The sequence below is a fragment of the Eptesicus fuscus genome, chromosome 12 (assembly GCF_027574615.1).
Source record: "Eptesicus fuscus isolate TK198812 chromosome 12, DD_ASM_mEF_20220401, whole genome shotgun sequence".
Lineage (NCBI taxonomy): Eukaryota > Metazoa > Chordata > Mammalia > Chiroptera > Vespertilionidae > Eptesicus > Eptesicus fuscus.
In genome coordinates, this window is record NC_072484.1 from 83,815,337 (window position 1) to 83,833,295 (window position 17,959).

Consider the following 17,959-nt stretch of genomic DNA (forward strand, 5'->3'; position numbering starts at 1 on the left):
TCCAATTGGCTTTGCTATTTGTAGCCTATAACCAGTCGGCCTAAAAGCACGAGAAAGGTGAGTGGACATTTGGTGGGAAGGTTATTAAATTTTGTGGCCATCCTAGGATAATCTGATAACGTAAATCATCACAAGACCTCCTTGTATATTTTTGTAGTTTTTTACAGTAATTTGCAAGGTATTTTTACCGGGCAACATAAGATGTTTGAGTCTCACAAATATCTTACAGGTTAATGCCGTGGTCAGCAAACTGCGGCTCGCAAGCCACATGCGGCTCTTTGGCCCCTTGAGTGTGGCTCTTCCACAAAATACCACGGCCTGGGCGAGTCTATTTTGAAGAAGTGGCGTTAGGAGAAGTTTAAGTTAAAAAAATTGGCTCTCAAAAGAAATTTCAATCGTCGTACTATTGATACTTGGCTCTGTTGACTAATGAGTTTGCCGACCACTGGGTTAACAGAACAGCAGGTATTATCCTCATTTTAGAGCTGAACTGCCTTGTCAGCCTGCCCAACCAGTAATGATAAATCTGTTACTAATAAAATCTTATTACTCTGGGCACAAACCAAGAGTTAGACTCGGGGTACTCTAGGCTGGGGGGCAGACCCGATGGGCTGGTAGTGCAGTGATAGGAATGGCTGGGCACCATAAAAACCAAGAGTGTGAGTCAAGGGTCACATTGAACCAAAGTCAGGATGTGTGGATTAAATGTGCGAGGAAATCAGGCTCCGAGAATCCGGATCCCAGGGAACCTGGAAGGGGCCCTCAGCACAGGTGGGGACCACCGCTGTATTTCCAGCCAAGAGCAATGTAGTCAATACTGAAAGCCAATTAAGAATGACACTTTGCTGCTCTCACTCTGAAGTGGGGGCAGACATAGGACACTAGAATATACAGATTACAGAAAAAAATCAGTCCTAGTCAGTTACTGCCGTGTAACAATAACCAAAGCACAATTATTGTGCATACCATCTTAAGGCTGCAATTTACTGTAAATTAACATTCCTTAATCACTTGTAATCCACCCACTTCAGATTTTGTATTTGGTACTTTTCTAGATTTGGATTCCATTTCCTGAATTGCTGGTTCAGCTTTTCAGCCACAAAATAATGTTTCTTCTCTTTTAATAATCTTTTAAAATAATTTTTTTTCCTATAATGCTTCTTCTTTCAATTGCAGTTCAGTAAAATACTCATTTTCATTTACTGCTAAGAGTTTATGTAGCCTGAAACAAACAGAGAAAGAAAGAAGTTAGATGGTCGTCTCGGATCCCTGGACCGAGTCCTGAGGGACAGCTAGTTCCTTGACCTTTCAGTCCCACGGGTGTCTGGTCACCGGACACCAAGTCCTTAGAGAGGAAGGGAGGGAATGAAAACACCCTCGGCCAGGCGTGGGCGTTTGGGAAAAGCAGCTGAGACTTGGGGGTGCCTGAGGCACCCCCCGGGGTCGTAGAGCCCGGAGGATCCCGTAGAAATGAGTTTTGGTGACAGGGGGAAGCTACCCCTGGGTGACACCCGGCTGCCCGGGAACGTCCCAAGCGTTGGTCCTGAGCTTGTCGTGCCGCACCCTCATCAGAGGCAAGCCCCGTAATTTAACTCCAGTTCGGTTTTGCCTGTTTTACCACAATTTGAATCAATTTCCCCTATTGGGATGGAGGCCACGCCCCTGGCCCTCCAGGTCCTGTAGGGGTGAGGGGCAGAGTTCCTGGGGCCCAGGTGGGATGACGGTGGTCCCACGCCCTCAGGCGGGCCTGTTCCGAGGATGGAGGGGCCGGGCTTGGCGCGGTGAGCCTGGGCATTCAGCCAAACCCCCATGGAGGCCTAATAGGTATTACTTGCCCAAGGTCCTTGGTCAGAACCTGACCTTTTATCTTGCCACCCACTTTCTCAGAGGCAGTCAACGCTGTTACCAACATGACATTCCCAGAAGATACACTAAATATGTGAATCAGTAAATGGGACAACAAAAATCGTTTAAAAATAATTTTAAAATAGAACAGCTTAGAGACAAAAACTATATTATTTCCAATTTCTATTGGGCCCCAACAAGGTTCATACAAGGGCTATCCTCTTGATAGTTTTCTGAATTCTACAAATTCCATGAAAGTTGGAAATCCATTCACCATTTGCAATACATATTGATGTATTTAATAAAATTGCATGGACTCTATCTTTTTCATTCCTGTACCCCAGTATTAAGTTCAGTGCCTACCATGGGCCAGGTTCTCAATAGTGAGAGCTGAGACCCACATTTCTACTGGGTGGGTTTGACGGAATTTCTGTATTGCTGGGTCACCATGAAATCCATGGTCTTCTTTCCACTTTGCATTTACAGCAATGTAGCTTTATGGAGTTATCCTCAGGTAAGTAGTGAGACCCTTTGGAGCGGATTCATGACAGGCTGGCTTTGTGATGCATCAACTTGACTAGCCTCGGTTTCCCAGAATTCCCTTCCCATATGCTTCCGGTTGGAATGGGCCACAAGAAACATTTTATGTGCTAACTGCAGGGGAGAAGTGAAACAGCAGCATGTTGTTTTTATGCTTTGAAAGTTGGTGCAGGAGCACCAGGCACTGTTGCAGTTCACACGCTGTCATTTATCTGCTGGCTCGCCTCCTAGGTGTGGAGGAACAGGTCTGTAGCCGCTCCACCTCCCCAGGATCCTCCTCCAGCTTCTCAAATTCCTAGGCTAGATGCATATTTAACTCTGTGGTGAAGGGCACCAGTTTCTTCTGCAGGACACCCACATCATCGAAGTTGGAGGTGGTGAGTGACATGGGTTCCAGGCCATCTGCAGGGGGGGTCCAGCTTGTGCTTGTGGGCGCCAATGTGTCCTCGGTCTCCCACATTTACATCCATCTTCCCTTCCCGATTGCCTGCCCTGCAGACTTCAAGCTCCAGCATTAGATGCAAAGACAACAGCCTTAAAGAGACTGTTTAACCAGCTCCCACAATTACGTATGGTCAAATACCTATAAACCCCTTAATATACATATATATACATATATACATATATATATAAAATACATACATACATACATATATATAAAATCTTTATATCAGTGGTGCTGCTTTTCTAATTGTACCCTGATACACACAATAACCAGATTCTTATTTCATCAGTCAGAATACCAATCAAATCCATTTCACATAGGACATCATTGTCAAAATTACCAGAATACTAGGGATGGGTGGTTGGATCCTGGGAGGAGCAAAACAAATAGCAGAAAATTATCCAGTCGACTCTGGCTGAAGTAGGTGGGACAAGGCAAAGAAAGGGGCAGAAGAGGGTGGCAGAGGGCTGTATCGTGAGTTACAGTAGGGAAATAGCTAATCTACATCTGAATCACCCAAAGCTGCAGGGCTGGAACTAGAGTAAGGCAAGGGATGCACAAAAGCTACAAAATTTAAGGGGGCACACACTCAGTCCTGACCTTGTAAAGCTGGCTAAGTGATGATCCCATGTCTAATCACTTTTAGCACTATGCAAAATATTGGACAGTGAGGCAGCCTGAGCCAAGACTGGCCCTTCGACAGGACTTGAAGCAGAAACTCATACTCCTTGTAGATGGGCTAAGAGCAGAAACCAAGCACAAATGTCAAGGGGCAGGGGACACAAGTGGTCAAGAAAGATGAGCCACGCTGACAGCTCTACTTCGAAGACTGCTTTGGCTGAAGAGGAGGAGGAAAACGCAAAATGGACAGCAGCCAGTGTGGAAGGACACCTTTTAGGGTTTGAGGAATCTTATGCAACACCAGAGACCTGGAAAGAACCCAGTCTCTGGATGCACAAGTGCTCTAACAAGGAGACCCAAGCACACAGCCTTGGCACTCCCTAGGCCAGTGGTCGGCAAACTTCTTAGTCAACACAGCCAAATATCAACAGTACAACGATTGAAATTTGAGAGCCAAATTTTTTAAACTTAAATTTCTTCTAACGCCACTTCTACAAAATAGACTCGCCCAGGCCGTGGTATTTTGTGGAAGAGCCACACTCAAGGGGCCAAAGAGTTTGCCAACCACGGCCCTAGCCCATGCTAGAGACAGCGGTGTAAAGGATTTGTTATAATGCTGAAAATTGATCCACCTTGTTTTTGGAGCTGCTGGAAACAGCAGTGTGAAGGATTTGTTATAATGCTTAAAATGAACCCACCTTGTTTTTGGAGTTGCTGTTACTATATTATTACACATTATTGAACTCAGGATTACAGTTTATGGGTTAGTGGCTTAAAGAACAAGGCTTTTACATTAATTAATGGTTTAATTCTAGACTCTATCAATACTAGCTGTTTGACATTGGACAAGTTATTTAATTTCTGAGTATGTCTTTCCATCTGCAAAAATGGGCAAAATCAGTCTTCCTGAAAAGACCATTCTGAGAAATAAACTGGGTCCCTAAGGAAGAACTCACCAGATTACAGTTCCTTTCCTTATTTATTCACATTACATTTTCAGTTGCTGTCTCCCTGAGGAAATGTTTAGAGACACTGCCAGGTCTCACCCAGAAGCCATTTCATGTTTATGAGGATGGCTTGTTTAGCTTGTTTACGGTGGCTCTCATTCTACCCCCAGCCCCAATCCCAGCTCCTCCACCCCTAAGAGTCAAACTTCTTGTCATGTTCAGGCTTCTGGGATTTGCACCATTTGGAGCAGATGCACCAACTTTCTACTTTCTCTTCCTTTCTTCCTTCCTTCCTCTATAAGCTCAAAGGACTGAACAGGCCTGCTCCTCTGGTTTGGTGGTGTTTCCAGTTCCCACTGATTCCTACACAAGCCCTGGCAATCGCTTTACGGTCCAGCCTCTGAGTAGGTCAGTGTTGTCTCTCATAAAGCCGGTCTGTAAATTTCACCTTGAATCCTACAGTCTGCAGAAGCCTCCAGTCTACTGCTTTCTAGTTGCAGGTTTTTTAAGGTCCTTGGACCTAGGGAAGAGGGAGCAGGTCTGTATGTTGAAGGTTGTTTGCTAGGTACAAAATGGAGCATCACAAAACCATTTCCTACTCTTCTTCCCCTTAACTATTCCTTCTCTCTCTTCTAAAATCTTCCATTACAAACAGCACATCACTCCCTTCTGTGTTATATGTAATGATTTCATGCACAGGGAAACTGTTTCCCCAGTCAGATTATAAGCTCCCTGAAGGCAGGAATACTCCTGAAAGACAAGCCTTCCTTGGTCACTGTATTCACTGCTGTTATCACCCACACTGCAGTGTATCCAGCAGGGACTTAATCAGTAGCTCTGTAATTGCCCAAGTGCAGATGGAGGGACTTCTGGCCTGCAGACACTAGTTTGTAGGAACAGAAGAATCCAGGTGCTGAGGTCAACAGTTGACGTTGTTTATGTCTGGGGCGCTATGTGGGGCCTGTCGTCATTCTGCAGAAAGCAGCTTCCCTGTCCTCTCACTATCCAGTCCTTACAGGCACCTAGCCTTCATCCTGTTGCCAGGCCTGCAGGGACAGTTCTGCATAGCAGGTGAAACTGTTAATAACCTCAACAGGCCCAGGCCCAGGAAAGGCTCGAGAAACCTGGCCTAACCCCCGACAGGAGGTTCAGGACTAGTCCAAGATCACACACTTGTGTGTCGACCCAGATCTCCTGCTCATCCACCACTATCCAGCCCACCTGGTCATCCCCTGGAGACTCTAAAGGCATTGAAGACCCCAAATGATGATTCTCTGAGTACAAATTTAAAGTCTGACTCTTGCTGGTTTTTCTTAGGGACCAGGCTTTCCTTCCCTTTTTCTTTCTAATTTTATCACAGGACAACAAATCCTCTCCCTTGACACCCCCCCCTGACCCCCCCCAAGATGAGCCCCGACCTGGGCCTCAGGAAATCTCTAGGCCTACACATACCTCCTCACTGATCATGATCAACACAGTGTGGGGCCTTTACCTCCTACTGCACCATGCCAAATACTCAAGGCTCAAAACTCAAGGCCCACATCTGTCCGGAACCCACCCCATCCCCACCCCTCACTATACGGGGCACACCTTGGCAACCAGACTGCTGTGTCCCGAAGACGGGTTCCACCCAGGCTGAAAATCTCCGTGATCTGGGGAAGAATTAACATCATGGGTCAACATGGCTGGTTGGGTTAAAGTTAAGTCAGGGCAGGGTGCGGTGTCCCCGAGCACTGACCACTGGCGTGCCAGCCCCTCCTGCCTCCTCCTCTGGGGCCGAATCAGAGGCTGAGTCATCCTTGCTCTTCTCTTTTTCCTCCTCAGAGTCAGGGGGCTCTTGCTTCACAAGTGGCAGGCCCGAGTCTACTGCCTGGGAGAGGTGGGAAATAGGCAACAGTCAGAAAAGCAAGGTTGGCCTAAGGAAAGAGTCTCTTATCAGCCAACCTGTCACTGTGCTCATAAACCCTTCTATCACACTTCAGCACAGAAAAACCATCTGTCTAAGAATTTTTCCCATTCCCCTCAGATTTCCATTTTTCTATTAGCTGGGCAGCAAGGCAGGCAAAGCTAGTTGCCTGGGGAAGGCAGAGTAGTTCTGTGGAAAGGCTGCAATCAGCATACCCATTGCTCTGCTCAAAGAACCACCATCACGCTCACCATCACTCAGCTCACAGATCACCCATCACTGAGCCCCACCTTGCTGGGGCAGCCACGCAGCAATACGGGAGAAGTCAGGATGGCTCTGCCTGGTGTCCAGTCTTCCTGAGCATCCACCTTCTCTTGCTTCACCTGGGGTAAGACCACAACCCAACTCAGGCCAGGGCACTGGGCCCCCTGTGTGAAGGAGGATTGCAGCAGACTTGGTCCCAGCTTCCCGGAACAAGGCTGGACAGGGGTGGGAAGGGCAGGTTGAGGTGGGGCCCTCACCTGCAACAGGGGTTCTGTGGAGGCTGGGGCAGGGCCAGGTACCTGCACAGGACTGCTTGCACCCTCCCGTAAGAACACCAGGTCAGTGCCAGGCGGGGGCAGCACAAAGCCATTGCCTGCTTCCTGCTTCACTGGAGTCTGGGCTTGGCTGGTTCGGACTGTGGGCGTGCCCGAGGGGGTCTTCAAGGTGTGGCCTACACGGGGCCGTCGAGTAGATCCTGGCCTCTTTCGACGAGGGATAGGTGGGGGTGACGCTGCCCCATCCTCAGACCCTGCCCAGACACTTGGCAGCAGGCGCTTCTGTGAGAAGAGGGGGGGTGTTACGGTCACCTGATGCAGTGACCTGACCACACTACCCTGCCCTGACCAACAAGCCTGCTGATCCCCCAACTAGTACCAGCAGAAAATCTGCTTATATATGAGCCCCTTATCACGGAGCCTGCTTGTCTCCTGTTACCAGTGCCAATGCCACCCAAATTCCTCATTTACATTGGCTCGATGTCTGTCTAATCCTGGACCAAACCCATTGCCCCACTCACCCCTCTGAAGCTGCAAGACCCATCTGGCCTGTCCCACCCACCACTCCCAGGCACTGGGGGACCCGGCCTAACCTAACGTGCCCACCTGACCCTTCCTGCCTTACCCACCATGGCAAACTGCAGGCACTGGCGCCAACGACACTTCTGGCGCTTCTGGTTACTGCCCCCGAACTTGGGCTTGTCGAAGCAGAAGTCACAGTGGCCACAGTCCATCCGCCGCAGGCAGGCTGCACAGGCCCCGCACTTTCGGTTCTGCCGGCGGTTTGTGTAAGGTTGCTGGGGGACAGGGGAGGAAGGGGGACTGTCGTTAAGACTAGTACAGTACTGTTCCTGCTGCTCCTCCACTAGCCCCATGGGAGGGAACTAGACGCACAGTAGTCTTAGCCTGACTCCCACTAGTCACGCATCAGGCACGATCACTGTACCAAATACCTCTCGATACTATTAGCATTGTGGCTGCTCCAACACAGTATCCATCACTCTATCTGCTAGTCCCCACTAGCTACCAAGACAAGGTCTTTGACCTTCCCACCTCTAGCAGGATTCTGCTGACCCTCTATTAGCACCTACCACACCTGCTGCGTCTACTCACCCTATGTGAACTCTGGTCATCGTGGCAGCTTTTTCTCTTTTAGCCCCACCAGAATGTTACTTCATGTGGCATTGGGTACTATCACTGCACCTGTTGATCCCATATTAGTCTCTCCCCATTGTCTGCTTATCCCATACTGGTACCCATTACTGTGCCTTGCTCTTCCTCTATTAGGCCCATTGCAGCACGTGCTTCTTTGGGCTTAACCAAGTGCCTTAGGAGAGTCTAGACTTGTCCAGGTAAGATGGGGCCACTCACTAGCTCGTCCTCGTCTACACAGTAATAGATGAACTCAGCAGGTGATGAGGGGCCCAGGGCTCTGGGGTGCTGCAGAGGCAAATGGGGTGGGGTCATGTTAGGTACTGGGTAAGATTAGGGTTGTGCCTTCCCCCGCCCTCTAGGGCCTCACCAGCTCTGGGGACTCTGGAGGCTGAGGTGGGGGAAGTGGAGGTAGTGGCTGGGTTCTGGAACGCCGACGGGCAGCCATCTTGGAGTCACAGCCTCCCCTGCGGCGGCTACGCTTACCCTAGCAGAAAGCCAAAAGTGTAGATTAGTTTAGGCATGGTGGCACCAGGCAGACACAGGACCCTCCCTCCCCACCCCCCGCCCCCAAGGAATGCAGAAAGCATGCGTGGGACAGACAGGCAGAGTGGGATGGGGCACTCACAGCAGGGGGAGCCACAGCTAGGGGAGGGCGTCGTTGACATCGCTGATGGTGGCGACGCAGGCGATGGGCAAGATGCTGGCAGACAGGGGCAGGTAGGTAGCGCCAGGAAGGTGAGAGTAGGGGAAAGGAGAAAAGAAGACATGAGGTGGGCAAGGCCAGGTTGGGAGGAAGCAGTAGCAAGTCTAATAGCAGAATGAGCTCTGCCCCAGCCCTGGCCCCACCAGCACCGGCCCCTCCAGCCTGACTCACTCGTAGGCAGCGCCGCTGGATGCACCTCCACTGGCGCCTGAGACCAGGGCGGGGAGGGCGAAGGCAGACTCGGCAACGGCCACAGTCCTCTCGGGTCTGACAGCCCCGGCACACTCCACACCCTCGGCTCTGTTGGGGGGCCAGAGGTATGATGCACGGGGCTAGGGCTAGGAGGGCCAGGGCTAGGGTTAGCCTTGGGCCCACCCCACCTGCCCAACTCACCTTTTCCACAATCCTGAGGCACCGTCTCCGCTCACACTTGCAGAATAGCCCTGAGGCCACATCATGGGGCAGCTGCAGAAGGCAGGTGGAGCAGGCCCCGCAGTCCTCGGTTACCCGACAGGCTGCACACTCTCCACAGCCCACACGCTGCACGGAATGGGTGGGGCCAAGTCACAGACTTAGGCAGAGTGACTCCAGGAGCACTGCCCCTCAAGAGTCTGCTGATCCTACGTTAGCTCCCATCACCATGTCTGCTAGGCCCCCATGTGCTTCATCACTGTATCTGATAATTACTGATTAGCCAACATCATTGAGGCCATCACAATGTCTACCATTCCCATTAACCTCATCTACTAACATCCTATTAACGCCCATTACAGTCTGCTGACTGCAGCTAGCTCCCTACAAAATAAGTGACACCACATGGATCCATCACCATTCCTTCAGACCCTCCACTAGCTCCCATTACATCTTGCTCCCACCACCCACTTGTGAGGAAGAGGTAGGTCATGCTTACCTTAAACATCCTCTGCTCCCGGTTGAAAGCAATTCTCTGTGCTGGGGGAAGGAAGATAAGAGATGAGGAAAGGGAGCATTAGATATTTGATCTCATCCAATGCCTGTGCCCTGCCATTCACCATTCAATGTCCAGCCTGACACTGGTGTCCTAGACCAGGGGTCCTCAAACTTTTTAAACAGGGGGCCAGTTCATTGTCCCTCAGACCGTTGGAGGGCCAGACTATAGTTAAAAAAAAAACAACTAGGAACAAATTCCTATGCACACTGCACATATCTTATTTTGAAGTAAAAAAACAAAACGGCAAAAACACCCGGCGGGCCAGATAAATGTCCTCGGCGGGCCGCATGTGGCCCGCGGGCCGTAGTTTGAGGACGCCTGTCCTAGACTGACACCAGAACTATTCCAGCTCCTATCTCCTCCAGTAACAGGGCCCACTCACCTCTGCAGTCCTTGCACAATGTCTTGAGCCGCTGCCTTCCGGTACCATCCCCTGAGAAGCTGATTCCACAGTTCTCACAGTGCCTGGGATAAGAAACATGAGTGTGGGGCCCTGAGTACACCCCCAACCACAACCCTCACCCACTTGGCTCACTTTAGGCCAACACTCACCCAGGTGCAGGGAGCGAAGCTGGGGCTGTGTCAGCATCAGCCTTGGTTTTAGCCCCTGGGGCCTCCTTTCTAACCTCAACCCTCTTGGGTCCAACCTGACATTTTCGAGCTTTAACTGGCTTCGAAGGCTTCTTCCGCTTCCTTCCGGGGAGAGCCAAGTTTTGGGCCTGGAAGTAAGAGCAAAGGCAGGAAGAATGTAGGTCAGTGGGTGGGTTTTAGGTGGCTAAGCCCCCCTGGCATCTGGGTACCCCACACTGTGTAGCACCTTGGGGGCTGGATAGCACAGGATGCCTTGTTTGAAGTCGAAGAGGGTGAGGTCGCACGAAGGGCCCAGGTATCGGATCAGCTCAACTTTGCTTCGGATCCTGTCTCCTGTGGGGCTGGGGGTGGGCAAGAAGTGATAAGTATGCAGGTGGAGCCATTGCCCCTCCACCTACACAATTCCCCCTGAGAGGGGGACAGGCCTGCAGGGCTGGTGGAATACAGAGGTAGTCTGGATCTGCCTGGCCAGGCCCTACCCCAACTAACCCTCAGTAGCAAGAATATTAAAGGTGTATAAATACCAGCAGGTATACAAACATTAACCTTTTGCACTCAGATGTCGAGTGTGACTCGACACGGTTAGCATCGGTAGCAGCTCTTTTTATACTCTTTGAATGTATCAATAATTTGAAATATAAAAAAAATCCAAATAAATAAGTTTGTATGAAAAGAAACTCCAGTTTTTTTATTCTACAGCCGCGCTTTGTAAAATCTGGGGTATTTAAAAAATTAAATCCCGAGTAGAATAAAGGAATCGAGAAAAAAGCAAGCGAGTGCAAAGGGTTAATAACATAAATGCAAATGAATGTGCATGTATTTACTAGTATAACATATAACACTAGAGATATTCTATGTAAGTTAAAATAAACACAAATACATTAAGTAAAATGTAAATGTGTTAGCAGTATATACTAAATACACAAACAAATTTATGGAACAAATGTTTAAAAATCTACATATACAGCCCTGGCCAGGTAGCTCATTCGGTTAGAGTGTTGTCCTGATATGCCAAGGTTGCAGGTTCAATCTCCAGTCAGGGCACATACAAGAAGCAACCAATGGCTTGGCCGGCATGGCTCAGTGGTTGAGCATTGACCTATGAACCAGTACATCACAGTTCAATTCCTGGTCAGAGCACGCCCAGGTTGCTAGCTCGATCCCCAGTGTGGGGTGTATAGGAGGGAGCCAATCAATGATTCTCATCACTGATGTTTCTATCTCTCTCTTATTCTCAGAAAGCAATAAAAATAATCTTATATAATAAAAGGCTAATATGCAAATTGACTGAATGGCAGAACAACCAGTTGCTATGACACACACTGACCACCAGGGGGGCAGACGCTCAATGCAGGAGTTGCCCCCTGGTGGTCAGGGCGCTCCCATAGGGGGAGCACCCCTCAGCCAGAAGCCCTGAGCTGGGCTCATGGCTGGTGAGCGCAGTGGCAGTGGCAGTGGCAGCAGCACTAAGGATGTCCGATTGCCAGCTTGAGCCATCAGTCAGACATCCTCCGAGGGCTCCTGGACTGCGAGAGGGTGCAGGCCAGGCTGAGGGACCCCCTAAGTGCACGATTTTCAGGCCTCTAGTGTATGTATGTATGTATGTATGTGTGTGTGTGTGTGTGTACATATATACACACATACACACATATACATACACACACACACACACACACACACACACATATATATATATATATATATATGAAGCAACCAATGAATGCATAAATAAGTAGAACAACAAATCTGTTTCTCTCTCTCTCCCTTTCTCTTCCTCTCTCTAAAATCAGTCAATATACAAACATATAAAAATGTGCACATAAATATACATACAAATAAATGCAACTACATACAAAATAAAGTTTAAGTAATTGATGTTAGGACACAATACTCCAAAGGTCTCTTGCATTTCTGTATGCTTTGCAAGAAAGGCACAAACTGTCCTTTGCTATTAACTGTCTTTTCAAGGATGTTTGCACAGTAAATAACCTTGGAAGGTAAGAGGAAGGGTCTCCTTCTAGAGCAAAGGGCAGATATCCTTACTGTCCTAAACATTATAAAAGACTGCAGTCCTTAAGCTCAGGGTTCCTTACCTACAACACAACCCAGTGCATGTGCAGTGCTAGTTAGCCTTCTTCATTTCACCCTGCCGGAACTGGCTTTCAGGGACTCCTTCTGGATACTGCTATTGCTAAGAGTAATAAACTCTTTCATCTCTGACCCAGGAATCTCATGTCTCCCAACAGCACCCACAAAACTATGACATTCACTGATATTGAACTTTGATTCACTGATATTGAACTCAATTGCTGTCTTGACCTAATTAGGGTAAAATCTCTGATCCTTTACAGTTCTTGATAATTGCACTTACATTTATAAATGTTGGAAGTTTTATATGCTAAAAATATGTGAATGTAAAATTAAATATAAGTAAATGTAAATATACTTGTAATTTTATTATTCTTACAGGAAAACAGCAATTTAGACAAAGTTCAGGAAGAGAGTAGAAAATTTAATAACGAGTATATCACAAATATATCTTAAATCCTTATGCATAAATTGTTTATAAGTATGTATGTTTATGAATTATAGTCAAATTTCATTATTTCTGGTGGTTATGTTCTATAAAGTCAGCTTGAACACTGCATTAGTGAATATAGAGCCACTGCTCCTAGTAGAACTACAGGGTGGTTCCTATGAGCCTGTGGTCACAATATTTTTGTAAACTAATCCTATGTAACCTTGTTTTATGTGTTTCTGTGTCAAAATACCCTATTTAATATATTCTTCTTATAAATACCTAACTGTGTGGTCTCTGAACGATGTAAAGCCAGGAGCTTTGAAGTCCATCTGCATCAGATAGGTTTCTTTGCCAATGTCCTTGTAAAACCTTCCAGTCTCATCAGCATTGAAAATCTACTCTTCTACATAGCTGCTTTCCCACATAACACTTGGCAGGTATTTTTTAAAATCTTCCGCAGACTTCTAATCTGCCTTGCATGCAAATTTAACATTTTTCACAATATATCACCTTTGAAACGTTTGAGATAGCCAGCACTAGTGGCAACAGGTTTAACATTTTCCTAAACCTGAGCAACATGACTGTCACTTCTGGGTTTTCAGCCTCATAATGCTGCCCACTACACCACTTTATTGGTCAGCATCTCATACATCCACACAATTCGCCAGTCTTCCACCTTTTCCTTAGCTTCATCACGTACTATAGATACTACTTTCCGAAGCAGTCTCGTGTACAAATTGGAGAATTTCCTCTTCTTTTTCTAGATGTACCACACTTTTGATTCACTGATAATGAACTCACAGCTGACAATACTGCAACTCACACCTGAATGGAGTTTATTTAACACTAGAGGCCCGGTGCACAAAATTCGTGCACAGGGGGGTTGTCCCTCAGCCCAGCCTGTACCCTCTCGAATCTGGGACCCCTCGAGGGATGTCCGACTGCCCTCTCACAATCCAGGACTGCTGGCTCCAAACTGCTTGCCTGCCTGCCTTCCTGATTGCCCCTAACCGCTTCTGCCTGCCAGCCTGATCACCCCCTAACCACTCTGCTGCCAGCCTGTTTGCCCCCAACTTCCCTCCTCTGCCGGCCTGGTCACCCCTAACTGCCCTCTCCTGCAAGGTTGATCACCTCCAACTGCCCTCCCTTGCAGGCCTGGTCCTTCTCAACTGCCCTCCCTTGCAGGCCAGGTGCCTCCCAACTGCCCTCTCCTGCTGGCCATCTTGTGGTGGCCATCTTGTGTCCACATGGGGGCAGGATCTTTGACCACATGGGGGCAGCTATATTGTGTGTTGCAGTGATGATCAATCTGCATATTACTCTTTTATTAGATAGGATAGAGGCCTGGTGCACAGGTGGGGGCCAGCTGGTTTGCCCTGAAGGGCATCTGGGATCAGGTGGGGGTTCCCTTGGGGTGTGGGGCGGCCTGAGCGAGGGGCCTGTGGTGGTTTGCAGGCCGTCTACGCCCCTTGGCAACCCAAGCGGAGGCCCTGGTATCTGGAATTTATTTTCCTTCTACAATTGAAACTTTGTAGCCTGGAGCGGAGCCAAGCCTAGGGCTCCCTCCGAGGCCGGTAGCCATTTGTGTTGGGGTTATAATTGAAACTTTGTTGCCTTAAGCGGGTGGGCCCGGCCAGGGTGTGCGGAAAGCTTTGCTTCCCCTGTTGCCGGCGGCAACCCTGGCCTGCTCTCTCAAGCTCCATTCTGCCGCCATTTCTTTGAATTTGTTTACCTTCTATAATTGAAACTTTGTAGCTTGAGTGGAGGCTTAGGCCTGGTAAGGGCAGGCAGAAAGCTTGGCTTCCTCTGTTACCTAGGAAACCTTGCTCTCTGTGGCTGTAGCCATCTTGGTTTGGGTTAATTTGCATACTCGCTCTGATTGGATGGTGGGCGTGGCTTATGGGTGTGTCAGAGGTGTGGTCAATTTGCATATTTGTCTATTATTAGATAGGACTAGTGCCCTGGTGCGCAGATTTGTGCACATTGAAAGGAAATTAATCAGAAGGTGGCCGGCGGGGCAGGGCGGGGCGGGACTGGGCGAGAAGGGCCGGACAGGCCCTGGAGCCAACCTCCCACGGTCCCTCTCCTGCCAGCTGCACCTGGGGCAGTACCTTGGCTTGAAGGGCATCTGCAGAGTGAGCGGGTCCCTCAGGCAGGTGGGGTCCCTCGCCCTGTCCTGTGGGAATCGGCCCAAAACCAGCTCTCCAATATCCCCTGAGGGGTCCCGGATTGCGAGAGGGAGGTTCTTGGGTGACGCACCCCGGAATCGGGCTCCCTCCTCTCTGGTACCAGGGTGCGTCATCTGAGAACTGCCACTGCCAAAGTCACCGGAGCTCAGCGGCTCCTGCATTGAGCATCTGCCCCCTAGTGGTCAGTGCACATCATAGTGACCAGTCGTTCTGCAGTTCCGTCGATTTGCATATTACCCTTTTATTATATAGGATGTATTTTCTCCTACTGCACATCACAGACTTCTTGCACTTACTAGTAGAACACTAGATAACACTTCAGCACTATGCTTGAGGGCCATTGCAAATAGCACAAAAATTTGAAGAACACAGCACTAAGGAGACCATGAAAAGGACTTGTTTATAGTACAAGTGCTGGAATAAGAAGGCTTTGCTCAACCTGGGAATAGGTGCACCACCAGGCTAGTTAAATTGTTTTTGCTGCTCTTTGCATGTCCACGAATGACCATGAAAATACAGCTGAGTAATGACTTTGGGGTACAAAGTGTAGTGAGTAGGCGAATTTACAAATATGGAATCTGCAAATAATGATCAAATGTATATGCATGATTTTAGCCCCACCCATAAATTTAACCACACCCCAATTTTACTCTGCCTAACCAGGCTAAGTCCTACCCCTGACTCTGCCCACAACCCAACCAGTACCTCTGGTAATAGGTGTCTGAGCGTCCGCAGGTGGCGCCTGACTTTCGAAAAACCTCACGACGCTTCCAGCCGGGGCCCAGGGCTGGGCAGTCCAGCCACTCCTCAGCCATGGGAGCCACAGGAAGGAACAGGGGCCTGCAATATGGAGGGAGCAATGGGAGAAACTGAGCCTGTCGGAGGTGACATGTTGTGTCCCAGGCCACAGAAACCACTGGTATCTATTAATACTTGTGCAAAACCAGGGACCTGCTGTAACAGTGATAATTTTCTAGTTTATAAGTTTGTAATTTTAGGGTGAACTCTTAGAGTGACATATTAAGGGTCAGACTTGACCACTTAGGTAACCACCTCCCTGTGTGTGTGTGACAGAGATAAAACTTACCCCATATTCCTCCTGTACTCCACCCATAGGAATGACACGTTACTGATAACACTTGTGTGATGACGTATGTTACTGATAGCCACCTGGACTGCCGTGGGCCAGAACAGGCTTAAAAAATGGGTCCCCGACTTCAGACATCGATCATCCTCTTGCTCCACGCTCCACACTGCTTTGCCCCACGCCGAACCTCGGATCGCGAGACTTCAGTCGCCCTCCTCCCGCTGACTCGACCCAACCAGATGGCCAGCCACCCAAAGATGGAGCCGCCGCTGCCCGCAGAGGACGCCACTCTTCCCCGGGGACCCCGTTAAGTCTGAGCCCACGGCACCAGGAACCTTGTGAGTAATAAAGTGTGCTGTGTGATTTTCAACTGCATATTCTTGTGTGGCATAATTCCCCCGGCAGTCTTAACTATATGAATATAAGGTCAGATGATAATGCCTACCCTCGGTCCTGCTTGCGTAGAGTAGTCTCTTCGCTAGCAACTACTTAACGTCCGAACACCTGCACAGTGACGTTTATCTCAAGAGACGCCTTGGATAACGCCCCATATGCTCTACTCGGACACCTGCCACAGGCAACTGGCCGATATAAGGAAGAGAAATCCCCATTCCCACCATTTCTTCTTGACATTCGTCATCCTCTTGACCTGGAAGCCCCATCCTCAACCCAAGGGTTCTCATGCCTCACTTTCAGTGCCCTGATCCCATTCCTTCCTCCCCATCCTTCGCCTGAGAGCCCGTCATTTCTCCCCACTGCCCACCTAGGAACCTTTCCCTCTTCCTCCTTACTTCTCCCGTCCTTGGCCCAAGAGCCGTTCTCTGTCTTTGATCTGTTGGCTCCCTATTCCTCCCTTTGTCACCTCCATCCTCCCCTCCTCAGCTCAAGAGGCCCCATTCATCTCGCCCCCAGGCGCTTTCCCAGCACTAGACGTCAGCGCTCCGATTCCCATTCGCTCCCGTTCTTGACCCAGGAGTCCCGTTTCTCTCTTTCCTTCCCTGTCTGATGTCCGCTAATCCTGCTCCCTCAGAGCTGCCTCGATTTCCTCTGTGTTCTCTACCAGAGTCCCAAAGTCCTCCACGTCCCTACCCTGAACAGCCCCTCATTCCTTCTGTTCTCAGCCTGAACGGCTCCCTCTCTGTCGGTGTTCTGAGCCACAATCCTCCCCAGTCTCAGCCCTGGGCCCTCCCACTCCTCTCCTCTGTAGTTCAAGTTCCCTCACTCCTTCCCTCCAGCGTCCTCATCTTCTAGCCCACTCACAGCCCCAGAGACCCTGGTTCTCCCCGCAGCATTCTAAACGCCCCGCTCCTCTGTCCTCGTCCCAGGGCCATGCCATCTCTAACTGTCAGCGTTCTGACACCCGCTCTCTCCTCGTCCTCCATTAGCTATCCTGTCCCTCCCTTCCAAGATCCAACGCCCCCAGTTCTCTCCGTCATCTTCCTGAGAGGTCCTCGTTACTCCCCTCGGTGCTCAACACCCGTCTCTCTCTCCTCCACCCGAGAGGCCCCGCTATCTCCCCTCACTCCTCTAACTCCTCGTCCAGAATCCCGACGCTGTCAGCGTCCTGAGCCCCAGTCCTCTCCGTCTTCCGCCTAAACCTCCCTATTCCATCCCCTCAATGTTCCGAAGCCGCCATTCCTCCCACTCATCGGCCTGCGGGCCTCCTCCGTCAACGCAGCGAGCCTCACTGCTCCCCACTCCGCCTGAGCGCTCTCCGCTTCCACCCGCGACTCTCACCAGCTCTGCACCAGGCCGGTAGCTTTCACAGGTCTAGGTCCGCGAACCCATTCCGAGGGTTCCCGCCAGGGACTCCGGCCTTGCCCAGCTCCCCTTCTTCCTCCTCTGCAGCCGCTCCAGCGGTAGCTGTCGCCGCCGCGGCCGTTCGTTGCACCCGAGACCG

At 49.7% G+C, this 17,959-nt stretch overlaps 1 protein-coding gene across 11 annotated transcripts; it reads right to left on the minus strand.

The window, feature by feature from the left end:
* Positions 1–219: 219 nt before the first annotated feature.
* MBD1 (methyl-CpG binding domain protein 1) lies at positions 220–17,938 on the minus strand. Of its 11 annotated transcripts, none has more exons than XM_028155651.2 (17): positions 17,797–17,875; positions 15,678–15,812; positions 10,489–10,603; positions 10,224–10,390; positions 10,054–10,136; positions 9,612–9,652; positions 9,095–9,241; positions 8,873–9,001; positions 8,624–8,698; positions 8,366–8,482; positions 8,215–8,283; positions 7,473–7,640; positions 6,868–7,125; positions 6,595–6,783; positions 6,137–6,268; positions 5,989–6,050; positions 220–1,222 (listed from the first exon to the last, which is right to left on the minus strand). In XM_028155651.2, exons 2-17 carry the CDS (start codon positions 15,785–15,787, stop codon positions 1,150–1,152), a joined length of 1,935 nt encoding a protein of 644 aa, XP_028011452.1. In that variant the 5' UTR covers positions 15,788–15,812; positions 17,797–17,875; the 3' UTR covers positions 220–1,149. The 11 variants fall into 11 exon arrangements, with proteins under 11 accessions (XP_028011452.1, XP_028011463.1, XP_028011451.1 ...); XM_028155650.2 differs by lacking the exon at positions 220–1,222 and adding an exon at positions 1,967–2,884 and having other exon boundaries at positions 6,595–6,687; XM_028155646.2 differs by lacking the exon at positions 220–1,222 and adding an exon at positions 1,967–2,884 and having other exon boundaries at positions 6,595–6,732.
* Positions 17,939–17,959: the final 21 nt, after the last annotated feature.